General features: G+C 40.8%; 2 protein-coding genes across 8 annotated transcripts in view; both read left to right on the top strand.

Annotated features, from left to right (window-relative positions):
- The first annotated feature begins 724 nt into the window (after nucleotides 1–724).
- LOC128449549 (protein NDRG1) lies at nucleotides 725–4,201 on the top strand. Its single transcript, XM_053432780.1, has 12 exons — nucleotides 725–769; nucleotides 1,112–1,217; nucleotides 1,518–1,638; nucleotides 1,741–1,803; nucleotides 1,893–1,953; nucleotides 2,211–2,297; nucleotides 2,469–2,525; nucleotides 2,846–3,012; nucleotides 3,238–3,337; nucleotides 3,465–3,500; nucleotides 3,606–3,657; nucleotides 3,969–4,201. Exons 1-12 carry the CDS (start codon nucleotides 725–727, stop codon nucleotides 4,199–4,201), a joined length of 1,128 nt encoding a protein of 375 aa, XP_053288755.1.
- A 3,560-nt stretch (nucleotides 4,202–7,761) lies between these two features.
- LOC128450035 (focal adhesion kinase 1) overlaps nucleotides 7,762–27,168 on the top strand; it is a 58,838-nt gene continuing 39,431 nt past the window's right edge. The window contains exons 1-3 of one of the 7 annotated variants that reach the window (XM_053433444.1): nucleotides 7,762–7,999; nucleotides 17,112–17,138; nucleotides 26,960–27,055. In XM_053433444.1, coding sequence (XP_053289419.1) covers nucleotides 27,007–27,055 — 49 coding nt within the window. In that variant the 5' untranslated portion in view covers nucleotides 7,762–7,999; nucleotides 17,112–17,138; nucleotides 26,960–27,006. Of the gene's footprint in view, nucleotides 8,000–8,118; nucleotides 8,293–9,639; nucleotides 9,742–17,111; nucleotides 17,139–26,959; nucleotides 27,056–27,168 lie in introns of those variants that run through there. The other 6 variants (XM_053433450.1, XM_053433441.1, XM_053433445.1 and 3 more) reach the window with 6 other exon arrangements.

Here is a 27,168-nt window from a genome sequence, read left to right as displayed (position 1 = left end):
TGAGATTAGGCAGCTGACCTGCTCCTGGTTTGGCAGAAGGTGTGTTTGATTCCCCCTGATGTCAAATGAGCTACAGCAAAACATGGCCAGCTTTACTCGTGAATTTTGGTGATAAGAATATTCCAAGAAACGTCAGATGTATTCTACTACAGAGCAACAGTTTGCTCACTTTCCGTACATTCCCATTTCTATCCAAAAGACGAATGTGTTGTTCGAAGACTTTTTCAATGTAAAGAACTTCAATAGATGGAAATAGATGTCTTAATCACTTCTCTAGTACTGTTGTGAATCATTACAGATGAATCTTATTATATCAAAAAAACATCAAGGTGCATGAACACGGCACATTGACGTTCTTGTTTTTCTGCAGATAGATGTGGTCTGTAATCTTGTTAAATCCCTGCAGAAATCCAGTGATGTCTCTGTGGGAATGCAGCAGCCTGAGGTCAGATTAAACCTGGAAGAGATTGGCGTCAGGGCTTAAAGACAGATCAGTGTCAGAGGATATATAAACCAGCTCAATCATGTAATCCGTCACACATTTACTGTACTGCACTCTCGACACTATCGAATTGTGTCTCACAACAGGACTGTCGAGGTCCAAGAATACAAGCGAGGAGATAAATTAATTTGATTCAGGAATCTAGAGGAAGTGAAGGATAATAAATCCACTGTACACAGACGACCACTGCCTTCTACTGTCAGCTGCTCTGCATCAGCAGCAATGGAGGATAACGAGTGTGAATCTGTCTTCGAGACCCAGATCAGAGTGAGTATCATGGTCACATTGAGGCTGGATTCACTGCTGTAGCTCTATTGCAAAAAGTATTTCTAACTGGATGACACAAGATTTTTTTGCATGCGTTTATACAAAAACCACAGGTCAGACAGTTAGGTTTCAACATCAGGATCTGGTTTGTTAAAAGGATTGAATAAAAATCTAGTGAGACACACTTTCCCCTCAAAAAACATTCCTTTTTCTTAAAATAATCAGCTGAGACTGTACAGAATATATTATATATTTCTGCTTTTCAACAATTTGTACAGGGCAGAACCACAATGGACCAGTGGACAACACAAACTGATATTTTAATTTCTATTTTAATTTTAGGAGGAGCATGTGGAGACTCTGTTTGGAAATGTCCACTGCGTCATGACAGGGACGCCCAGGGCAAGCCGCCCCGTCATCCTCACCTTTCACGATGTCGGACTGAACTGTAAGTCTTAAACCTCTTAGCCTGTTGATGAAACACTAACACACGCAGTTTGATAAAAACATATTCAAGCTACAATTGTCTTAACACAGGTACCATATCTGATTTATTATTATGACACTGTTGTGTTTATATCAGCAAACTCATAAACTAGATTTCCATTGGTATTCATACATTTTACTGTAATTCAGGATTCACTTCCATTTTCAGTTCTGTATACACTCATTCACAAATACACAAATTTTGTGTGTCAACAGTTCAGTAAATAATTTTTTTTTTCTTTCTGTTGTTCACTTCCTGTAGATAAGACCTGTTTTGAGACTCTCTTCAGCCACGAGGACATGCAGGAAATCATCGGACACTTTCCTGTTTGTCACGTTGAAGCACCAGGACAACATGAGGGGGCCAAAACTCTCCCTTCTTCGTAAGGAGACTGTCTCCTGTATTTAAAGCATTAATTAAACCATGATATGATATGAATTTGAAAGTTAAATCTGATCATTCATTATCATTTTTTATCTCTCAGGTATACCTACCCTACCGTGGACCAGCTGTCTGAAGCACTGCCCGCTGTCCTCAAACACTTTGGGTAAGACCCATTTTGTCTGGGCTCTCATTTGAATTAACCAATAGCAGTTGTCTGATGAGCCCTTTGACCTCTGACTGTTTGCTCTGCAGGTTGCGCAGTGTGATTGGAATTGGAGTCGGAGCAGGAGCCTACATCCTGGCTAAATTCGCTGTGAGTCCAAAATCCTATTTCAACTTGAGGCACTGAGAGAACAGAATCTGAAACCTTATTTGCCAAATATACAATTTGAATCTGAGCCTGCTTTAAAAAAAAATGTTCAATAGATAAAGACAGGTAAAAACTTATTTAGAAAACTCTTGAAATATAAGTTGTGATATTCCAGTCTAAAAGTAACATGGCAGCATAAACATTCATAACTGTAAGAAAATAATATATGAGCTGACCTCTGGGCATCCATGTCTATGCAGCTAATTCATCCTGATCTGGTCGATGGATTACTTCTGATCAACATCAACCCCAATGCAGAAGGAATGATTGATTCTGTTGCAACCAAGGTAAACAATGTGTGTGTGTGTGTGTGTGTGTTTAGATCACTTGTCCTGCATGCTGAATATAGAACAACATTTACTTCATAAATCAAATTTATATTAATAGATTATCTATATTGATTGTTATATCTATCCATTTTTTTTTTAATTGTGTGTATTTGCTGTTATGCTTTATAGATCACTGAATGGACCCACACTCTCCCAGACACAATTATCTCACACTTGTTTGGAACGGTAAGCCTCCTCCTCTGACAACAGGTGGAAACATACGTGGAGAAAAAAACCTTTGTCGAATATTCAGTATGTTTCATAAGGATGACTGAACCTGCCAAAAGAAAAGAAAAAGAAAATAGATAATTCAATGATATATAAATAGATTGATTGCTTGATTAGATAAAAAAGAAAAGGACAATTAATTTATTTTTTATTTTACACTTTTATTATTATTATTATTTTATTATTTATTATTATTTTACGCAGTTTTGGTCCTTGATCATCATATTACATGTGGGACACACACTTTCTCAGTCTTACTTTTAAACTGACTTTTTCAGGAGGAGATCCAGACCAACCACGACCTCATCGCTACGTACCGTCACCACATCACGACAACAATGAACCAGTCCAACGTGAGTCAGTTCTTGCGCTCCTACAACAGCCGCAACGCCCTGGATGTGGAGAGGCCTGTTGCTGGGACGAACATCAACGTCAGGACACTCAAGTGAGTTTGAAATGACTTCTTACACATTTTAATTCATGGTTTTCAAGTTCTTAATTTGTTAGAGTAAAACAACGTTAAAATGGAAGCAGTTTGTGGCAAAGAAGCCTGGAATTAGATGCAACCAGCAAGTTCCATCTTCACAAACAAAATATAGTCCACGTCAGCTCAGTCAAACCATGTCGTTACCTTCTGTGTCTTTATAACGCGTGTCTATCTGTTTGACAGGTGCTCCACTCTGCTGATTGTGGGAGATAACTCTCCTGTTGTGGAACCTGTGGTCGACTGCAACTCAAAACTCAACCCCACCAAGACCACACTGCTCAAGGTGACCGGACGACTGATTCAAACATGAGACAAACAAGCACAGAATTAAAAAAGGAAACAAAAAGAAATAACTTATACCGATTTGTTATTGAAACAACTTAACACGTGTTTGTGATCTGCTCTTCCAGATGTCGGATTGTGGAGGACTTCCTCATGTGGAACAGGTAGGCTGTGACATTTCATTTGCCGCTCGGCTGACAACACTGTAGAAATCTCCACATCTGATAGGCTGGAAATGTGTTTAACACTTTTCCTCTTTCTCTCCACAGCCAGCCAAAGTGATTGAAGCCTTCAAATATTTCATCCAGGGCATGGGATACTGTGAGTAACTGTAGCTTAACAACAAACCATTTTAATCCTAAATTCTCTGCAGGTGATAATTTATATTGATATGATTCGATTCAAACCAATCACAACATCACTTATCCTTACCCGACCAAAGGGGAATTTAGTTCCTAAAGTTTAGTTCAGTTGACTTAATTTACTGTTGGTTGAATTGATATTGTGTTGCCATACATATATCAAGAATATTCATGAATACGTACAAATGTTAATGTGAAATTATATATTTTTTAAACCCATGGAAGGCAGATGCAAATTATATTGCCAACATGTCTCTCCTCTACCTCCAGTGTCCAGTGTCAGTATGACCAGACTCCGCTCCCGGACGACATCCAGCTCCAGCATCTCGTCCTTCGATGGTTCCCGGAGCCGCTCACACACCAACGATTTGCAGCGAGGCCGGACACACTCGCAGGGCCCTGAGGACAAGCGCGGGCCCTCACACACCGACGGCTCCATGGAGAGTGTTCCCATCAATAATTTGAGCCACAGCGTCTCAAAGTCCACCGAAGTGGCATGCTAGACACCCCAGGGCCCTAAATCCCTTGCACTCACTGTACTTAAAATTAAACCTCACCGTATCTACACATCTTGAACCTATGTTCTGTCTTCACTTTCCCATTGACACCCCTCTTCATTCAGCGATGCCCTTTTATCTGCACTATCTCCGGCTGAAGGGTCACAGGTCATACCTCCATGTGACTCTTCTCCATCCCTCTGCTCTCTACTCTGTACGTCTACCTCTATTGTCTTCTTCTTTACTAAATGTTTTCCTCTCTTTCCCTGCTCATATCCTTCTATTTGTCGACTTTTTACCACTTTCGTCTTTGACCCTGACCTGCAAGCTTCAGCACTGTCTGATGAATACAAGGATACACACTTCATGTGGTAAACATAAAAGTGGAAATGTATTCTTTAAAGAAGGAATCCTCAGGCTAATGCAATAAGTACTTCTTTGTAATGAAAAATAGAAATATGTAAAGATGAGATATTTTCCAGTGTGAAAATTGTACATTCATAACTGTTGAGATGTGTATTGATTGTATGCAACAGTGACAGCTGTGTAAATATATCATTGTAGTTCACAATAAGGATTTAAATTGGATCTGCTTTCAGTTTTGTGTGAGTTTTAGTGAGTTATATACATTTAAATAGTTAATATGATGATATCTTACAAATGATTCGATGTAAGTATTTCCTGTCTCTTTCAGTGATAAAACATTTTAAGGTTAACGAAATACATGCACTTGCAGCTTTCAGTGACTGAAGATTGTACATCTGTGTTATAACCACTAGGTGGAGCTCTCTGATCTCCTCCGTTGTTTTTCTTTGCACATCTTGGGTTTACTGAGTCAGGTTATGAAGACATTGCATTGCTTTTACCGTTGCATTCACATCACACTGGTTTGGGTGCAAATACAACTTCTGTCTAGCATCACCGTTTTTCTAGGGATCTTATATACCCTCCTCCTTTCAGTTAGAAGTGCATTGTATAATTATACTTTTTTTGTATCATGTGCAGGGTCCCTGAGGCTTTAGACATATAAATAATTTAATTCCTTAATGAAAACACTACAGAATTCTGTGAGCACAGCGTTACTACTCATCAATTCAGTCGTTGAAAAACCTCACCTCATCACCTTCAGTACACAGTGAAGTTTCACTACTGGAGGAGGGGCTGCAACTGGCTCAGGTTTGATTGACTGATTCCTCTTTCTCCCATGCAGTTTGATATTATGGAACGGAATGAATTCACACTTAACTATAATACGTTTTTCCCGGCAGCTGCCAAACTGTGTGACTGCCAGATTCATAAAGTATTTGTGGGGTTTACCGGTGACCCAGAGGATATGATGCAACTCTGGTGCCATGAGTTTTAATCCACCTGAGTGTGACCCTTTCTCGCACCATCATCACTTTTCTGAGTGGATAGAAATAATCTCTGAATTGAGTGTGTGTCTGCATGCAATTGTGTGTGTGTGTGTGTGTGTGTGTGTGTGTGTGTGTGTGTGTGTGTGTGGATATTAGAGGCATGCATAAATGTAGTGGGTGTGTAGGTGGGAGAGACACAAGACAGTCATCAAAATCACAACTATTTCGTTTTTACGATTGTGTGTGTGTGTGTGTGTGTGTGTGTGTGTGTGTGTGTGTGTGTGTGTGTGTGTGTGTCTCTCTCTCTCTCTTTGTGTGTGTAGGGTGGGGGGTTGCATTTTTTATTTCAAAGCCTCTATTGTTTGGCTTACATTATGTTACTGTGATGAATTATGCATGACAGAAATCTCTAAAGATTTTCATTTAAACATGAGACATCAGCTCTAGTATACGACAGTTGGTTCCTACATGTATCATCTGTTTCCTCTTTTATCTCTGTGCTGTGGTGCATTGGGCCAGAGAAACACAAAATCCTGCAAATTCCCATCTGCATTAGAAGAACTTTTGTAAGATTTAACTCAGCCAGAACACTGATCGCTCACCTAAAGTGAAATGGAAAAAGTGAAGAGGAATTTCAGTTCAGCTTCACTCAGCCGAGTGTTCCACAGTGAGATAATGACTGTTTTGTTAGCGTCCCCTCCGAAACCTAGAGGCCGGCAACTCAGTTTACACAACTTTTTATTCAACAGCATCAACAATGAGGCAAACAGCCATTATTATAAATAATATGTTGTAAGTGTGATTGTGGCAGTGACAATTTTACTTTCAGACAATCCAAAGAACCCTGCCCCTGACACCCTCAAATCGGAAAAAAATTTCTCCCACCAAGGAGGTTGTGATTTGACCCCTATCAGTTTGTTTGTCCGTTGGTCTGTTTGTTTGGGAACAAAGATTACGCAAACACTACAGGACGGATTACACCGAAACTTGGTGAAAGGATGTGGTTTTGGTCAGGAATGAAACAATTACATTTTGGTATGGTTCAAAATAAGGGAGCAAATCCAGAGTTTTTTTGAATCACTTTCTTTAAGATTGTGAGATTTTTTACGGGGGGGGGGGGGGGGGGGGGTTTACATTTCCATCAATTTCCCAGGGAATAATTAATAGATCTTGATGAAACAATCAGGCAGGTTTAGGGGAATAATTTCTGAATGTTTGAAATCTGGGGCAGCTTGATTGAATCTAAGGGGACTGTTGGGCCTTTGCATGTATAAGTGCTTCACTGAGTGCTACTCTAGTTATGCATGTTTTCAGAGAAGCATTATTTCATAATGGGACCCATTAAATGAGTGGTTCTCAAACTTGTGCACATCCACATTTGAAAAGATTTTTATCTTTTAGATGGATTATTAAAGGAGGGCCAAAATAGTGATGCATTCTGTCAGTGTGTTGGATTGATGACTCCCGAAATCTCTGTCTTTCTGTATGTGGCATATGTTTCTCAGAAACTGTTAATCTTATCAGCTCAAGGAAGTGCACTGTCAAATTTGGTTTGACTTGGAAACAGGATATGTAAATATTGATAAAATTTAAATGAATATGTGACCAGCGCTTGAAACTCATCAAATAAAGCAGGCGATTGCGTCAACAATGTGTTTACGACAACAGTTAAATTCATGCAACGATGACAACAGATCCTCTAGTTTGCTGTTCTGCTGAGTCGAGCTTCACAGAGAACTTTGAATAAACAGGTGAACAGCTCTTTGTGCGCCAGCCGTGGCGTCAGGGTTCTGTGGACTGAGTCTGGCAGCAGGTGATTGTTTGCCTCAGCTCAGTTTCTGCAGGTCACTTTTACAGTTTCAGAGAGAAAGCTGCAACCAGCATCAGGTTAAGAACAAGGTTTCCCCCTGGTCCTCTCTGGAACCCCCTCAACGGCCCTTAGGAGGGTCCCCGGACCACACTTTGAGAACCCCTGCATTAAACCCAACTTGATCACATTCTAACACGGTGAAAGTCATGAATTTGGGTGAGAAGATGAGACTGGACAGCTTAGCACTAAATGACTTGATTTCACGTTTAAGTGCACATAATAAGAATAACAATTGAATGTGGATGTATTATTTAATAACCAGTGAGGACCCTGGGAGGGGGGTTGGACCCGCAGGGCCCCTCTCCTCCTGTCAGTGTCAGCTGCAGCCATGTTGGAAAAGCTCTGGCTCCAGCGGCGCTAACAGCTAGCGTCAGTGGACACCGACAACCGGGCACGGCGCTGTTGTGGACAAAAACACGCAGGGAGGAGGGAGCCTCATAACGGAGAGAGACACACAGCCGCCGCCGCCAAGCCGGTTCTCATATCAGCGTGTGAATGTGGGGAACTCACACGTACTGGCCGGAACAAAGGTGCACGGTTACGGGGAGTAGGTGCGACCGGGCTCCGGGGCTGAAGCGGGTGAGTGTCGATCCCTTGGCTGAGGCGGATTGAGGTGGGGAATAGCCCACCGTTAGCCGAGCTAGCTTAGCATTAAAGGGGGGGTAAGACACACACACACACGGGCAGACAATGGGGTTAACGCCAGTGCAAGACGCGGGGTGTGTATTTTTAGGAGCTGGTTTCGGGGTTTTGTGTTGAAGCGAGGAGACCTGGAGGCTGTGGAAGAGTGGACGGAGTCATTGGTATTCCTAACAGACAGACAGTGGTGCAGTGGCCGAATCCACCCCTCTCTGATCCCATCTGATCCTGTGGTAGGTGCAAAGGTCCAACAGCACTCCTAACGAGATGTTATTAATAATGCAGTGGTTTTGTTGATGAATGAGTTGCTCAGACTGAGATTTGCTGTTTGGGTTCGAGACAAAAGGAGGCAGATCCGACTTAACCTGAGCGTCTCAAGTGTTTTTTTTTGTCACACACAGTACTGTGCACTCACTGGGGCTTTGGGTTTATTGATGTGCATTATTATTTCAAGCAGGTCCAGATTGAGGACCACACAACATTATTCGAACCATCCTTGGTAGGATTACTCTGAAATGTCTCTGAAATGCACAGAGCTGTTTTTAATATGGTGCCCAGCAGCTCTTGTGGATGTGATTTGACATTTGAGTCTCTGGGATTTGGGAGTCAAAGCTGCCTCTGTCCTGTCTCCTTCAGATTTCAGTTTTCCTGCCTTTTCCCCCTTCTTGTTTCCTGCCTTCATACGACTGTCGCCCCGCATCACATCCCTGCACATGCTCCACCAGCCACACCGGAGGGTCAGGACCCAGAGTGTGTCCTCACATGTTTTGACACAACTGCGGATAAAAAGACTGATATTAAATGAAACTGCGAACGTATTATTATTCCTGTAAAGTCAGAAAAGGGTAGCATCAGATCCCTCTTCAGTGAATAAACTCAACATTGTCTTCATGTAAGTGAATCATCCAGCTGTTTCACTTTCCATTGGCCTTTTCATTCAGTCGCTTCCATTTCCATGGCCGTCCACAACCGCTTTCCTGTCAAGATATTACTGAAAGGCTAGTTTAATGTTTGCTGGATTGCTTATCCAGTCAGTGCTGCAACTCCTGGCTTTCCTCCCGTAGCTTAAACATATGTGCAGTCGGATGGATAAAAGCCTGACTTGTGCGTATACCTTTTTTGCCCTATCTGTCTTTCAGCATGTGCTTTTATTTAATTTCTGATCATTGAGTCCATATGCAGAATACATTTCACTTGGATTGCATTTGTAAGAATAAATCAAATTGTGTTTACACTTGATGCTCATTGATTTATAAGGAAGCTTGTGGTTTGCATTACTTCTCTCCTTCCTCTGCCTTGCCCTATCTCATCCGTTTCCACTAGTCTGAAGTGTTCAGGATAGGGTTAGCGACGCTGAGGATGGATCGATCTTTACACCTGTATGTTTTCAGTCAGAGGCAGATAAGGACACATGTTAAGATGAGAAGTGAGTAAAGGAACTGAGAAACCAAGGCTTGGGAGAAGGGAACCAGCGGTTTGGACAGGAAACTCAGCCCCCAGGTGTGTCAGTCAGAAACAATCAGTGGGCGGGTGTTTTCCCTAACCTATAAGTGACAGCATACAGTACAACAAGGAAGTGGAGAGGCAGCAGAGGGGTGGCTGCGAGTGAGCAGAGGTCCGCTCCTCTGTGAAACCAACTGCCAACATGCAGTTCTGGGATTTCCTGGGCTGCACCGACACAGGTATGAGCGTGTGTAGTCGCACTGACGGCTCACAGTGACTGCGTTTGGCTGGGATTGGACTGGTCTATGGGTCCTCTGTGTCAGGCAGGTAGAGAGGGCTACTGGCAGGATGAGGGCTGGAAAGGAATTTGTGCTGTTCACCGCTGTGCAAGCAGTTGCATGTGAAAACCTCACACACAGGTAGAGTGTGGAGCACAAAGAAAGACGCAGAAGGCTTTGATAAAGTGTTCTTCTGTGGAGTTTTCCTTTTTCCTAAACCAGGTCAACTGCTTTTGACCAACCGATTGACAAGGAAGCGTGTGTTTGTATCTGTTGATCTGGCTGGTTTTGGATCTGTGCTCACCATGCTTTCCAGAAAACCTGGCTTGAATGTGTGCGATCCCGCATGTGTGGAGTGTTGTGTGTGTCTGTGATTTTGTATTTTATGATTGTTTAAATCTCCACAAACGAGGGACTAATAATGGGATAGAACAACCATTTCTATTACAACATATTGCTGTACTTACAGTGACTATAGTTCTCAGAAAGGGCTGTCAAACTATCTCAACATAAGACAGAAAATCCTTACTTGTAGGGGTTCATTTGACTGTTCCTAAGATGAGCATTGATTCATTGTGCCCGGACGACGCCTCACACTCATCCTGTGCATCTGAACTTGTAATAGTATCGTCAATTCCATTTACCACACAGAGAAGCAACATAAAGACCGATCTTCTGGTCACTTCTAAACACTGACAGCCAGGTCCGGTCAGACCTGTACCACAAGGAGTTAAACATCAGATTTCTGTTCCTGTATACACAGAGCCAAACAACCACAGGCCACAGAGATCAAATGTCACTTGACTTGTCCACGAAGGCTACACGTAGATGTGCAACCGGCAGCAGAGTATGTGGAGCAGATGTCTGGCTATTGATAAAGTAGTGAATAGTTTTGGTCAAAAGGGAGTGGGTTGTCTTGTGTCTTGTCTCACTTGTGGTTATTTTATTCGTTTTGTATTAAATTCCATTGACGGTTCTACCACCAACACCCATCCTGTGCCCCGGGCTATGTGTTCTGTTATTGCACTAATAGCTACGGCTAAGATACCTGACGGCTGGTGTCATGTTCTTCACTCTTTCTGACAAGTATCGCACATGGCAAAAAAAGCATTGTCGGACACAGTTCTGAATTTTTAAGTTGCCTTTTACATTTAGTTTTGCGCTTCAGCTGATTCTTTCATTCATGACGGTTTCCTGGAAGAAGTTGTCAAATTATAAATAATAGAAAACAAATGTGATTTTAATATCGAGCATATTTTCAGTTCCCAGTCCAAAGTCTGAAAAGAACCGAGGTTTTGTTGGGACGGTGTTTTTCAACGGGACAATACAGCAGCTCTGTCTGGAAAGAACAGTGAAAGGATTACTGGAAACATGTGCTCATGTTGTGTCATCGTCAGTCTTCCCCCGATTTGCATCCATAGCTTACAATTTTGTTTAACTTGTGCCCTGCGGCTAGCACTCACTGCCAGGCACTTTGATTGTGAAATGACTCATATCACAGATCATCAAAAGAGTTTTCCTCACCAGGTTTACATAAGGCTCTTGATGTTATGTGAAATCTAGAGCTATGGTTACACTAAGCAAGTTTATGTGACATATTTGACATTCCCTAATGGCTGACATCACTTTTATTCTCTGTGATATGGAAACAAATCAAATATATAGGTAATTAGAACATCTGCTTCTAAAAATCCACATACATTTGCAACATCTGTTAGGGCGTGGAAAATCCTGTGCCAGGTTTTGTAGCCGATGTTTATCTCACTGGTATATGGTAATAGGAAGTAAAGCTGAGAATTTCGGTATCATTCATTGTCTCCTGAGTAAAAGCAGATGAAGAAGTGATGATACCCTGTCTTTACTGCTAAATCGGTTGGGGGCGATGTGACTAAATTTACATCAAGATTTTTTTAAAAATCAGTCTATATAAAATGTTCACATTATTATTTATTTTATGTTTAAAGAAAGACAATGATATATCAAAATCCATGGTTATTCTACAGCAAGATCCTGATTTCTCACTTCCAGAAAGAATTGAGAGATGTGACGTTTCTGTGAGACTCCAGAGATATGGTGGTTTAGATCAGTGTATTTGTGAATATCTGAACATTAGCTTAGTTGCCTTGCGATGCATGCTGAGGTAGAGCCATAAAACAGCTTGTAAAAAAGGCTTGTTTGTGTAAAAAAAAGAAGAGGGTGGATGTAAAAAAAATCAAACTATAAATCTGTGAATTCAGAGGAAGGCAGCAATAACGAGAGATCATAAATCTATACGAGTGCATTACTGCAGTTCAGCCGTGTAAAAACAGTCTTAAAAGCCTAATACCCGCTCCTTTCAAATGAAGCGGATAAAGGTACTAATAACTGACCCATTAGGACATTAGTAATTTGGTTCATTTCACCAATAAATAGACCCGTCTATAACATAATTATTTGCTTGAAATAACTCATGTTAGAATGACTCGGAAAAAGTATCAGTTTGGATCTGATAGATTATCCCAAGTTGGTCAAACATCTGGATTTGTTATGTTGAGTATCTAACACATTTCGACTGATGTTCGTTTTACTCCTTTGCAAAGAGCAATTTAAAAACATTAAGCTAGTATGTAAATTATAGGAAAATACAATCTGTAGAAAAATTTTTTTGAGTGTCTTTTATTTAGTTCAGGTTCAGATACCCTTTTACCTTCCTAGTACCGATTCCCATTCCTGGGATACGGAGTATGGATCATTACGATGCATACAAAATCAGAATATCGTATTTTAACGCCTTTATGCTAGTAATCCTGTATGGAAGTGATGATTGTTGTCTTTGTTGTCAGGCCTGGCTCAAGTTAAATCCACAAATACACAACAATTCTCTACATTAAATAGGTTGAAAATAAAGTCTTGCATATGGTTCACATTGCCATTTTATCTGTGGGACTTTCCAGCATTAAATATTGCCATATCGCTGACATTTCAGCTAGCTCTGGCTAATGCTAAACTACTGGAAATAAATAAAAAAGGCACTTCTGATGCTGCTATCGGAAAATCTTTATATTGAAATAATCCAATATTTTAGCATTGTCAGAAAATATAATAATTTAATCAAGTCTTTGCAGTAGATTTTGTTGTTTTTAAAAGAGGAGCATGTGATTTTGTTTGGAGGAATGCTCTGTGTGCTCTTGGACTCCGGATTCCTATTGATGAATTGGAATGTGTATTAATGCATTATGTTCAAGCACTTATGTCAATGCACTGTTTAACAAATTGAGCGTACAGCTTCATCTGATTGAGTGTGCACACATACTTGAACCTACAGGGTGGCCTTCCTCGCATTATATCGAGGGTCCATGAAGATTATCAACACTTGTGTTAACAGATACCAAGGTAAAATGTTCAGCGAGGTATATTCTTCTGCCACATGAAAATTCAGATGTGAAAAAGGGGCCTTGGTGTAAACCAGAAAGTCCTCTGCCTCACTTTCGTATCACTGCAGTAGTCCAAATACCACAATAATGTTGTTAGAGCTTCTCCTTACAATGACAGCCACCTCATTAAAGCTGTCGCTGCCACTGTGGTGATTCTATTCTGCGCTCTGATGTCGCACTCGGTGCACCCTGCGTTCTAATAGATCTGTGCTGAGGAGCGGCAAAAAGGCTGTTGTTGTTTTCTTGATGAGAATGGAGTTGTGCAATGCCCTCAGCAGGGTGTCAGCTGTACCGTAGTCTCCACGCTTTACAGCCAGAGGCAGTAGTTTTCGAGAGAGAGAGAGAGAGATCGAGTAGGAGGGAGAAGTGTTTATGCAAGTGAAAATGTTTTAAGCTGCTTCTAGTGACAGATGTTTCAGCGCTGTTTTAATAACAGGTTCTCGTTTGGGGTCGTTATTTGTGGATGTGAAAGATCAAAGTTGGCTTTAGAGCGAGGTCAAATCCTTGTTTCACTGAGGACATGTCACTGCCAAGAGGTTTGTTTGGAACCAGGAAAGGAAGTCTTTTTACCAAAATATGTACGAGTGGTGATGAGCATGTTGTGGCACTTCTGCTGCTTGAAGCATTCCAGTACTACAGTAACTGTATAAACTACACGTAAATGTGTAGGGAAAATGTGTCACTAAATTTCTAGGGCAGTAGTGCTATAGGCATATTTTTAACACCATGAACAATTTCAATACACGCTGGAGCCTTCTTTACCTAATGTTCTGCCAGTCCAGGCTTAATATGTCTCAGTGTGTCAATGCTTTAAATATTACATAAGTCACGAGTGAATATAGAGACAAACTAAGAGAGAGAGAGAATAATGCCACTGCTGCTGTTGTGTTGCTGTTTGTTAATAACATCCTCCTTGTAGCCAACATTTTGGACAAAACCGTGCCAGGAACAAATTGGATTATGTGATTAGGGGAAATTATGTGGAATGGCAGAACACACACGGTACAACAGTGAATCAAACCAAGTAAAATGTATGTATGTGTGTGTTGTATCTCAGTAACACATAGAGTTTATTCATACACTTAATATTATGTTCTTATTCTGGCCAAACTCAAAAACATCATTTTGTGGCTGTGTACGATCTGGCCAAAAAATGACATCAAGATAACATTTTCACATCAGTCAATATTGCTGATTATCACAATAAATATCGCATTACTTTTCATATAAGTTTGAAGACAGAATATTGATCCTGAGTGAAGGATGTGTACAGAGAAAAAAAACTTGATAAATAAGTAGATGAATTATGTGTTATGCCCCTTCACTGCAATGGATGAGCATTACATTGATATAGAACATTTCAGTGTTCACACTCAAAACCTAGTAGAAAATCTATCTGGAATCAGGGCACAACTACAAGTTCAGTTGCATTTTTGAGTTGCTTGTATCTTTTGTAGCTTTTCAAGCCTCAATTTGGTGTGCCTGTCATATTTGCCCTACTAAGAAGTATCTTTTAATTCCTGCATACTGTCTGCATCAAGAACGTACTTTAGGTGATGGTATATAGCTCAGAATGCACGGTAGTACTGGGTCATGTAAAATTGGGACAAAGCTTTTATCTTTCATATATCATAAGACAAAGCCCTGGCAGCCTCCTAAATCATTCCTGCTTCCTGGCTGTTGCTTAGTAACAGATGTCAGCATAGCTTCACAGGGTTGGACATTTCATCATGTTGCTCATTTCGGTGTCATGATAATGTAGCACAGAGCCAGTGAGAAGATGAGATAGAGGAGCAGGGAGAGGAAGCCGACTGAGGGTTCTGAAACAGATTTGATTCGGGCTGAATGAACCCAGCAGGTGTAGTTCCAGAATGACGGCGCATATATATAATTTGCCATGTCATGACTCTCGCCTCCCTCCGGTCGTCTGGAATGTGGCTCATATCAGATCCTCCTGATCATGATTCATTAGAGCTGCTGCCCCGTCAGTGGTTGGTCAGTGCTGACAAACATCTAAAGGCCTATTCATGGTTCTGCGTCGAAGCTACGCTGTAGGTACGCATGTAGCCTGTGCACGGGGCCTATGCCATTGTGAGGATTCCTAGCAATGCGTAGGTGTTTGTGTGCGTCGCTCTGCAATAACACCGAAAGGCTAGTGACTGTAGAGTTTCTATGCTACTGTGTTGAATTTCTTCCAGCTTCCAGTCTGCTTATTTAGTAATTCTATGGTGTCTGTTTATTTCAGAACAATGGCGAGTGTTGGAGTTAGAGCTGATCGATTTTTGATAAATGGCTTTTTAACTACAACAAAGATAGGCGTCAGAGGAAATAGTCTTTACGAATATTAAACTTAGTGTAGCAGGAGTTTCCCGCAAATACTGTCTGCCTCGCGTCACATCCTTGGGGAGGTGCACGTCAGGGTGCATTGTAGGGTTCTGCTTAGGATACACATCTACACTCAGGTTACTCCGGAGAACGGCTAGATTCAATGCAGAAGCAGAAAATGGGCTAAAAGCAGTGGATCTGCTCATTGGGATAAGAAATGGACCCTTGTCTGTCAAACAGAGCAGCGAAGCACTGTAATTATGTGGATTGGAAAGGTGGACTTAACAAGTGATGAATGTCCTCTTTAGTGGAACTGTTGTAGTTACACGCTAAGTTATAAGTAATTAGTCCTTCATTGCACATAAAAGTAAAATGATCATCATGATAAGCGATCAATGTTGTTATTACTGTAATTCGTAATTTATGGCAAATCGGAGAGTTCTTTCTGCCAATGGTTGCATTTATCTTAGCTCTGCTATCATGACCTTTTCTAATCTCTATAAACACATTCTACATGTGAATATGCAGAATCTCTATGTGAGTGACTAGATTATGTTGCCAGTGGCCTCCTAGTTTCATCTTGACCAATCACGTTTGAGCAGGCTTTGATTGCCCGCAGGTAAAAGAGGAGGACACATTGATGGAAATTCATCAGCGATCGGCTTTTTAATTTATTTGCATTCATGTGCAGATAACTGTTAATGGTGATGAGCCAAAATGTTGTCTGGACCTAAAACACCTAGAATATCTCCTTATCACTGTTTTGTTCAACTCATTAAAGCTCTACACTGGAAACCCCAATGTATTGCTGTTGCTCCAGAGACAATTTTTTTGTCGTCAAGGCGTGATTGAGACTTTTCTAGCTCACATCTTCTGTTACGCCTCTACCATCATCATCATCTATTTGAAAACTCTTTATTGCATCTGCCAAGGAGGTTATGTCTTCATTGCTTTTTGTCTGTCTTATTACGTTAAAGTCACTGAACGAATTTTATTGAAACTGACCCTAACCCTAACCCTAACCCTGAGAGGATGTGATTAAGGGGGTAGATCTGAGTTGTTGTTTTTTTTCTTCACTTTCTTTTATATTTATAGGCTGTTGGTAAGCATTTTGTGAAGTTTGTAGGGAATAATTCATGGATATTAATGAAAAATATCATGCATATTCAGAGTACTGATATCTGAATGTGAGCAATGTCGGGGCTTGATTGAAGTTAAAGGGATTGTGCGCTACAAAATGCCATTCTAGCTTTATTCTTTTTCCTTTTCATCCATTCTCTTCCACCTTTGAGCTCCCTTTTTGTCATGTTGTGGAAGGATAGGGAGACGCTCTTGAAATATAAAAACATCCTTAATCTACATCTTGGAACACTTTATCTCACTTAATTTAAGAAATTTCTTGGGGTTCGATAAAAAGAGACACCACATTATTGTGCTATTGTGTCACTTCTAGGCATGCTGTAGTACAATGCTGTATAACAATGATTATCCCTTATACATGACATATACATATATATAGTTGAATAATTTATTGCAAACGTTCCCTTCACAAATGTATTTAAGTAAAATCTTGTTTTTCTTCACTCTTTTCAGATATTTCCAGAATATCATACTACACTGGTGAGTAAAAAGTTAACCATGTCTTTCTTTTTAGTACAAGCGTCTTTAAACCAATCACAGTTGTCTTGTGTAGCACAAAGCTCATGCAGGGGGAAACTTGTTTTAGTGGAATATTGGACGTGAAGGCAATTACTGTTATTGAAAGTGCTAATTCCCAAAAATGAAATCATAAAAAAGTAAAAGAGAAGTTCATTGCGTGATTGCAAAGTCCCAACAATTGTAAAAACTTGCCATTTTTAGAGGGAGTGTTGCAGCTTGGAGATTGTTGTTGTTTACCTTAGCAAAGAGGATTTAAAACCAGTCAATAGACAGGAAGTGGAAAGAGATGAGAATGCCATGTGAAATACGCAGCCATTTGCAGGCGTATATGCCTGCAGATATAGACTGCAGGCAAAACATGTATAACATGCCTAATGAGATGACAGCTAGTACAACAACACAAAACATCAAGTGTGTGTGTGTGTGTGTGTGTGTGTGTGTGTGTGTGTGTGTGTGTGTGTGTGTGTGTGTGTGTGTGTGTGTGTGTGTGTGTGTGTGTGTGTGTGTGTGTGTGTGTGTGTGTGTGTGTGTGTGTGTGTGTGTGTGTGTGTGTGTGTGTGTTCATTCATGCATCAGCCTTTCTTCTGTCAGAAGTTGTATTAATTCAATGTAACTTTCAGTATGAACAGACATGATGCCAGCCTCTGAAATTAAAATTACATCATCCATTCAATTTAACTCTTCTTTTTTATTTTATTAAGACAGAACTTATTTGGTGTTAGTCATTTTATGGTCCTTAGCTCCAACCTGTCTCCATGGCTGTTGCTAGGTAACTGTTGGTCCTTTGTCTTCCAGCAGGGTGTTTTCTATTTGGAGCCAGCAGTTTATCATTCCTGAGAAGGACAGAAACACAATTTACGTATTAACCATAACCCTGGCCACTCTCTGAGTTGCCAAAGTTGAGATCAAGTTTGAGGTTAACTGAAACTTATAATGAGATGATGCTCTCTAAGTCTGGTCGAAAGTAAAAGCAGCATGGTACCCAGTGTACAGAGTGGTTAAAGGGAGCCTGTGAAAACACTCAGTAATGCTGATAACAGTGATTATTTACTAGCTTATTTTGAGTGGTGAGGATAGTGAACTTAACGTTTAGCCTCTGTATCTCCGTCTGAACAGAATTTATGTCAGCTAACAATTTTAAATGGTGATTAGATTTAAAACACAAAAGAAAACATCTGGAGTTGTGTTTTTTTAGTTTCTAAACAATCTAAGTGCCACTTGTGGTTTAGGAGCCATTACATCAGTGAAAGCTGAGGAGATTCCATGAAACATTTGCATTTACATTTAACATTTAAACATTTTGTCTTTAAATGTTAATAAATTGTTATTATAATTATTATTATTGTAAAGTAAATATTCTAATCACTGTGATGGTCTCCTAAACCTAACCAAGTTGTTTTTGTGATTGAACTTAACACGTCTTCAACATTATCACAATATAAAAGAGATTCATTTTTCAGCCCCGATTTGTTTCAGTCTTGAAAGGTACTGACAAACAATGTTGTCATGCTGATTTGGGAGATTCGGTTATTAATAAGCTATTGTGAATCATGTGAGGGTTCATGGACACATAAAATATTACATATTTTATTTCTAATTATTCTTATCCTAAGCAAAACCTAAAATTGTATTGATCTAAATCAGGTCGTTGTTGTCAGTGTTTTGCAGCTGGAGGCGTATAGCTGTAAAGTGTTCTCGAGCATCTCTGGCACATCAGACAAATTGAATGTCAGAGTGCTTTACTGCCGATGAAGAACGTAGCTGCTGCAGAAGCCGGTGAAATGTGTGTGAAAAGGAGACGAGGGAGGACAGAGGGCAGCAGTGACCCGTTGCCTGCAGAGACGGACATTAAGAGAGAGACAGACAAGTTAGGAGTTGTAAGGGGTCAAAGAGTGGAATGTACTCGTCCGTCGGTCCATCCGTCCGTCCATCTCTGTTTGTAAAAGTTGTAGTGTTGATTGAACAGTTTCAACCTATAGCATATTTATAATATATTTATTTATTTAGTATTTAAGTACTGTCCTACCAGTTTGCTCTCTTTCAACTGCATCAAGTCTCAATTACAACATTTCTGTCTCTCCTCCCTCTCCTTCACTGGCCTCCACGAACACACACGCACACACACCCCTTCCTGCCTGTTAGTTAGTGGAGCAGCCTTTTTCGCAGCGTGGTAGCTGCAGCCTATACTGAAAACACAGCAGAGGGGAAACACTTTGCTCACATATGCGCAAACTCACTTTGAGTATATCGCACACTCAAACACACATTCACATATGTATGTGCCCAATCGCATACCTGCTTATCCACACCGAATGCATTCTTGTGTACATTCACTCTCTCTCTCTCTCTCTCTCTCTCTCTCTCTCTCTCTCTCTCTCTCTCTCTGGCTTAAGCACATATTCTCTCACTGTACAGTCTCTATGCTGCACTCATTTGACTGCTCAAGGATTGCGCTAGATATACTGTGTGTGTGTGAGTGGCTGCGGCTGTATGTGTGTGAGTTTAAGGATAGAAATGATGTTGTGATCTAGTTGCTCTTCCGCTGCTGTAGAGGAAAGCCTTCAGATGCCAGACGGAACAATACACAAATGACTGACTTCCATAAGGATTTATTGCATCAAATCTTTTTATCCAGGCGACTCCTGTGAAATTCTTTTCTCTTCATATTTATTCGTCATGCTGTCTGACTGAATCCGAGCACAGCAAATGTCCTTTGCTGTTTTTTCACTCCACCTCGCCCTTCAGGACGCTGTCGCTTTATGTCTCTCTCTGACATCAGACACCTGCTATGACCTGATTTACTCCTACAGGCTCAGAGCATTGTGGGAACGCTTCGGAGGATGTGGGGATCTTCTTCTTACTGGGATTTCGCCGCTCTCTCTTTCTTCTCTTTTCCCATTCTTGTCTTTTTAATTGGCTCTCTTTTTTCATAATTCTGCTCTTTCAAAGCTCATCTTTTAGTCTCTCTGTGCCTCATCTTTCTACTTTGTACATCCTTCTTTCCCCCTCTTTCTCTCATTTTTCCCTTCTGCGTCGGCCACTCTCATACCTCACGTTCACTCTGCTCCATTTCTCTACGCCCCTCTATGCCCTACATTTCCTCTCTATATTCACTGAGGCCAGTTTCTTCTTTTTCGAATCCATCTTTCCATCTCCTTGAGACAACGTTTTGGATATACCGACCAAACTACTTCTTCTCTTGGGAACTGCTACTTTGCTGAGGTTTACTTTGCCAGCAAGGGCTGTCAGCGTTATTTTGTAACCTGCGACTTGAGACTCATTGCTTCAGGGCAGCTGCCTTCTTTGAGTTTCACATCAAGGATTGATTAATTGAATCAGCAGCCCCACGGAAGACCTGCATCTGATATTTATTGGGGATTTAGTGGACTGCAGCAGAGCTTAATTGGAAGAGAGGCATCGCCCGGCCACAGAAGCCTGGCTTGAATGTCTTGTTTTGTGAAGCTTACACCCTGCTGAAGTGTCCTTGGGCAACTTACTGAATCTGCTGCAGCCCAGAGGGCTCAATCTCCTTGACGGGAAGGAGCAAAGAAAGAGCTGCCTTACAGGGATCATTACATATCGCATTGCACAATGGTAAAGGAATTTGGTGGGACTAAAGTTCACAACATAAACTAGGACGGATTGATGACTGAAACCTGGACCCCAAGCCACTTCAACAAGTCTTGAAGTAACATTATGTTTTAGGAAGGCTTAGAAGAGGTTGTCACAGTCCTGTGTTCAGTAACTCGGATTCCTGCACCAGATACTGCACATTTGTTTTTGGAGAATTCAGTGGTTTTAGTATTGGAGAAGAGTGAAAGAAAGCCTGTCCTTTATTGATTTGGATCATTTCTGCATCCTGGACCATTGTGAGAAGCTGAGTCAGACCTTTATCTCAGTATTGTTTAAGGTAAAAGATTTTGAACATCTCTATCAACTGGATCTGGAGCCAGATGATCGATGTCTGCATCCATCGTGGAGTGATGCAGAAGTGGAGCGGATGCTAGAGAGTTGTCAGTTACGGACTGGTGTTCTCTCAACCTCTTGTGGGTTCACTTGCTGTGTCACCACATTTTATAGTACAAAGAATATTTGACATCCTCTGTTTCCTCTCACCGGGCTGTCTGCTTTACTGGAATTACAACCCTGCGGGAAACTGTCTTTGATTGATTTTTCTTTTTTCTCTATTGCATTTCCTGTGGCTGTCTCGTGGCTAAAAGTTACAAATGGATATTACCACCCCTGTTACCATGCTGTGACAGTCCTGGTACCAGCACAGCAAGTCTCACTGTCAAGCTTTTTTGGGAATATTTTTGGATATCTCAATTTGCACATTGTTAGCTTGTTTAAATTCAAAAAAATACATTTTCCCTGGTTGCAAACAAGCCACATCAGCAGCCAGTCTTGCGATCTATGCTGTACTCGGGATTCAAGAGTTTTGGCTGGAGACCTGTGAATAGATCTGGACCTGAACCCTCACAGCACAAATGGAAAACAGCGGCTGTATCCCTCTCTGCTGGAGCAAGGGGGCTTGCATCTATGCACAGCACCCCCTACCAAGTATGTACTTAACAGAATATCGATACAAACATGCTGCAGACCTCAGTAATAGAGAATATTAAAGTCTGTAGTTAAATATGCTGTTGCTTACTGTCCACTGGTCATTTCATTAAATATTAATAAGATAGATCGTAAACATTCATCATAAAATATTCAGCTTTATAATTACAGTGCACCTGCCTTTCTTCCAATATCGTTATATATGAATGAAAAATAAGCTTTAATTCATCATGACAGTGGGTTGGACTCAGTTTAACTGAGCCACAGTATATCTGCTGCTTCGTGAAGTCAGGATCAGCCACTGGCATGGATCTAATTTGTATTCTTGGTTTTGGGAGACATTTTGATCATACGTAATAATTTATATCCATATAATTAATCAGACAATGAAAAAAGTAAAAGTGCTGCATATTTAAGCTTTGTTTTGACATTTCACAGCCGCTTTTTGTTCAGTATAGCTACAGCATGACAGGTTGCTGAAACTGCCCAGAGAGTGCGTAACTTGATGCATCAAACTCCACAGGATATTATTAAGATTATTTCTCCAGAGGCAGCAACACATCACCTCATGTCTCTCATGTGAGCTCATAGGGGAGCGGATGTAAGCAAAATGGAGAGGGGCTAGCTGAGGTTGTAATATAATGGCCTCATAATGTTTACCGTTGCATTGACAGCACCATCAGCTGGTCCGCTCTCCAATTAGCTGTTGGAGAGCTGATTCTGCTTGGAAACAACTTGGGTAGTTAACAGGGTCTTCCTTGGTCCACACCCCACCCGTTCACCAAGTTTCAAGAAAATCGGAATAGTAGTTTTTGTGTAATCCTGTTCACAAACAGACCAACAGCAATGAAAACATAACCTCCTTGTTGGAAAATGAATCGCAAAGATGTTTCCTTTTTCTTTTGGTTTAAGCCTCGGCTGAACCAACTGATCAACAGTGGAGAATCCTTCTCTGTTCGCCAAGGTTACAGCGAATATAAGTGGTGGGAGGTGGTGGCTGTATTCACTCGCCCTTGAAGCTTTGATGTCATTGGAACAACGCAGATCTCACACACACACAAACACACACATACTTTTATTGCATCAGAAGTGACATTAAGACCAGCACTGAACAGTCACACACCATGTCACATATGTTGATAGACAACCAGTGTCAAGCTTTATTCAGTCGCCTCAATGAGAGAGTGAGAGGAAGAGAGAGGGGGAGGTTAGAGGAAATTGTTTGAGGATGAGAGAAAGATGAGAGGGAGGAAGGAAGAGAGTGGTTCAATAGGACGGAAGGATGAAATGGAGATGTGAAGGCCGGAACTAAAAGGTCTGCGAGCATGTGTGACGAGTGGCAGGAGGAGATTAAGCAAGGTGGGGAGGAAAAGAGTTGCTGATGAAGAGAGAGGGATGCAGAAAGAGAGAAGTTCCAGTAGAATTGGGTTGTGGGAAGTGAAAGAGGGGAGAAGATGCACACTTTAGAAAGCAGGACATGAAAGAAGGGATAAATGTGAGGAACGAGAGGAGGGGGGCGGTAAAAAAAAAATGCCAAAGCATCCCAGGCTCCCCTTAGGATTGTGCTAACCAAAGTAACCCAGATACCAGCTAGGGGAGAAGATAAACCATCCTGCTGCTGCTACGGGACAGAGCTCAACTCCAGCCTTCTGTGGTTTAACAGGCTGAGTGTCAGTCAGTGGAGCCCCACTGAGAGAGAGAGGGGGGTGGCGGTGGGCCTGGCAGCAGCCTGCACCCCTCCTGGCTGCCTCCATGGCCTAGTTGATTTGATTCCTCTCTTGTGAGGCGGTGAGAGCATGCATGTGGGGATTTTGTGCAGTTATGCTGAGTAGAAAGTGGTGCAGTGAGATATGGTTTCATTTGTCCTGTTTTTAAGACGTTCATTATTGCAGCTTAGGATCCATATGGTTTACTGCCTTGAATCAATTTTGCTAGGTACTCGGTTGGGACAGCATCAGTAATGTGTTTCGTTTTTATGGCCGTTAAAGAAGTTTTCAGATATGGACTCAGGAAAATCTACAGACCCAATTTAAGTTTGCCCTTAGAAGCCTCACAGCTGGAGATTGTCTGGAACACAACAACAGGAAACATTTCCGAACACACAGGCGAGCAGTGAGGCCCTGTAGAGCATGCATTCAGAATCTCAAGGTCTTTTTAGGTGACATGTCCGTCAGTGTCTTTTACGTGTATGGTACCTCTTTTTCATCCTGACACATTTGTATTCTTCCAATATAATGTCTGCTGGGAGTTTGAAACGTCATCAACTCTCCGACGTGCTCTGGAACAACTGACTCTTACATGTGCATTCTCACATACAGCCCCTCCAGAGAACTTTTGGAAAATGTCCCGACATCAGTGCATGTCTTAGTTGAAAGCATTGTACGTCTGTCATTTGATTTGACGGCATTATGTCCATCACTAGCGAAACCCTTTCAAAACTATTTCAGATATTTTGCTAAGGAACAGACTCAGTGAATGTCGGATAACATTTAATTTCCACTTCCATTTCATTAACTCCATCACACACTCGCTGGAAGTTTTATTTGCAGGTCATATATACTGACGCTCTTTTGATAAAGGCTTCTTAGAAACTACACTTACTCATTTCCTACATGTGATGTACAGCACAGCAGTAAGTAGCTGTGTGTACAATCTGTAGGAATGTCCACTTTTCTAATAGGATTTCATTAAGCTCTCTGTAGTATTTAGGGTTAAGGTTATGTTGTTGGTTTTTGCACCACTATTGTGTTTGTGTCCCCGTGTGCTGTGGTGTAAACAATATTTGCTTAAAGTCTAACCTGATTACTGAATGAATGAGCAGCAGCAGATGGCTGACTGTGGTTTGTGACTCTGTTTCTCCCCTGGTGAACCTACTTCTATTTAAAAATGAGTTCCAGTCAAAATAATGTCCCCAATACATTTTTCAAAGTTGCCCCCCTGAGAGGAGGCATGGAAGCCAGAGCTGGTGCCGTTAAAACAACTGTGTTGGGCAACTGTAACAGATCTTATGTGGACAGCAAATCTTGATATTTGGAATTAAGTAAAATGTTTTGTAGTCAACATAATTCTAATGTGTTTTTCTCGATTTTCAACTCTAATGTCCACTAAACACAACCTGACATCTGCTCTCTCGCACAGTCTGAATTCATACAGTTGCACAGTGACAACAGAACATTGGAGGTAGAGACATTTGTCAATTATGTGAAACAGTAGTGGTTGTTATTGGTAAACATTACTCAATTAAAATGATGAGCTGTGCACTGCATTGTATTGTGTGTATAAGATTAATCAGAAAATTGATTTTTGCATATTTTTGCTTTGTTATAAAAATCATCTGAAGAATCAGATTGGTACAGAAGCTTATATTTTTTAGGAGGAAGTAAAAACCAGGTTTAATGCACCGGCACTGCAAATAAAGTGACAAGAACAACTGGAAGGGTTAAGAGTTTAAACCATCTTCCTTTTCAAGCACTTCACTAAGGTTGTAAAAAATTATAAAAGCTAACAGCAACTATTAAAGTGACAGTGACTATAAGTGATCTGCTCAATAAAACACTGCTGATATGATTATTAGGACCAATAATCATTTTAATAAATTGCACCTTTTATATCTGTAATTATAAAGGAGTTATATAGTGGTAATGTTAAAGGATTTAGAGCACTAGCACACTCTGTTTTAGGGATTAAATAATAATCCAGTAGTATCACAGCCAAAGTACTGTAGTATCATTTAATTGGATGATGTTAGTAATTGTGTTTGAGTGACATTTTTATTTTAATCTAAATCTGCATTAATCTGTTGTAATAAAGCCTTGAGTGAGGGATCTTTGGCTATTATACAATGACCTCAGTTTATCAATTCTCCTGTATGAGATCATATTTACACAAAGAATAGGCTGTTGTAAAATCTAGAATTTATTATTATTATTATAATCATTATTATTATTATTAGCAAAAGAAAACAAAGTTTGTCCAGTTACCATTCTAACAACTTCAAAGTATGCACAGCTCAAGTGGAGGTAAGAAAGATGTGATTGATTCATAGAACAATAAAACTATAAGCTTAATAACACAAAATTAGTTTGACAATATGAATGCAATCTCGAGAGTATAGACTAAAAAAGAAAGCGAGCGCATTCACACACACACACACACACACACACACACACACACACACTATTGATACAGCCAGTTCTTAAGATAATGCTGAGTCAAGTTTCAAGATGCTTGATGTCATCCAATACACTTCTGTTGTACTTGCCGTGTTTGAAAAGTCAACTGTAAGTCAAGCTGTTAAAAGTGCTGAGCAAACTTTCCCTGGATCAGTTTCTATACTTCTGTTGCTGTGTTTCCTCCTTTTTTCTCAGTATGGAGCCTTCTGGCCGTAACCTTAGCACAATACAGAAAAATGCTGATGTGATTTATTTGGCTCACTACTGAACTGTATTGAAACAACCAAGGTCGACGGTAACAGTAAAACACCATTTGGGAGTTTTGAAAAATTTACTGACTGACTAAATTTTCAATGGGTATTTTGTAATAACATTTTGTTTTTGATAACATTCACGATTCTGGAAATGAGCCATGATAATATTCTCTCAGACTTGTTTCACCACCGTGACAGCCAGAATTCACAGTTAGCTGAAACCAGTCACTGGAGTGACGATGACTCAACAAGGCCTGCTGGGATATCCACAAAGTCACAATATGACACAGGAATAACAGGGAGCTGCAGAGAGCGAGTCTCTCAAGACATGTGAGGATCAACCTGCAGTAGAAAGAAGATGTTACATAAACAACTTACAAAGGGAGTCAATGGGTTAAAAGGGAGCAGAGAGAATTTCTAGCAGGATGGTTTGTCCCTTCCTCTGCCAAGCAGGTTATGCTTCAACCCCTGTTTGTTGGTTGGTTTGTCTCTAAGCAAGATTGATGTAAAATGTTTCATCATAAGGGGATTGCTGAGCCTTTATGGACGTATGCTCTCCACCGAGTGCCATTCTAGTTCTGGTTTGCAGTACTTTAAATATATTCAATGAGATTTCATTTGGTTTTGTAGGCTCCTCTTATCCGTATAAATTATTATTTAGACCTCCACCTAATAGTAGTATCGAGTTACTGACATGTGCTGGGAACCTGGACATACACTGACCAACTTGTCTGATCCACATTAAATACTGTTGATTAATCAGTGTCTCTGTAAAATTTGTCACATCCTTTTCTAGATGTTGGAAACAGAGATCAACTAGTGTTGGCAGAAGACTTGGGTAACATGAGCCAGAGCCGATCCAAGTCCACTAAAGTGTGTCCAGAGCAATTAGGTAATCCTCCTACTGCAGACCCTAGCAGGTCTAGCCGTATTATTTTTTTCAAACCACCAGATTGCAAAGTGTAGCTGAGTAGCCACGCAGGCAGGGCAGAGTAAATGTGCTTC

Source organism: Pleuronectes platessa, chromosome 10 (assembly GCF_947347685.1).
Source record: "Pleuronectes platessa chromosome 10, fPlePla1.1, whole genome shotgun sequence".
NCBI classification, from domain to species: Eukaryota; Metazoa; Chordata; class Actinopteri; order Pleuronectiformes; family Pleuronectidae; genus Pleuronectes; species Pleuronectes platessa.
Note: the sequence above shows the minus strand (reverse complement) of the source record. Positions and strands in the feature narration are given on the sequence as shown.

What these genes read in the sequence shown, in the direction of transcription:
- LOC128449549 (XM_053432780.1), top strand. Translation starts at nt 725, where the DNA reads ATGGAGGATAACGAGTGTGAATCTGTCTTCGAGACCCAGATCAGA. An exon ending in ACATCCTGGCTAAATTCGCT is followed by an intron (nt 1,954 to 2,210) that starts GTGAGTCCAAAA and finishes ATGTCTATGCAG; the next exon opens with CTAATTCATCCTGATCTGGT. An exon ending in TTGATTCTGTTGCAACCAAG is followed by an intron (nt 2,298 to 2,468) that starts GTAAACAATGTG and finishes TATGCTTTATAG; the next exon opens with ATCACTGAATGGACCCACAC.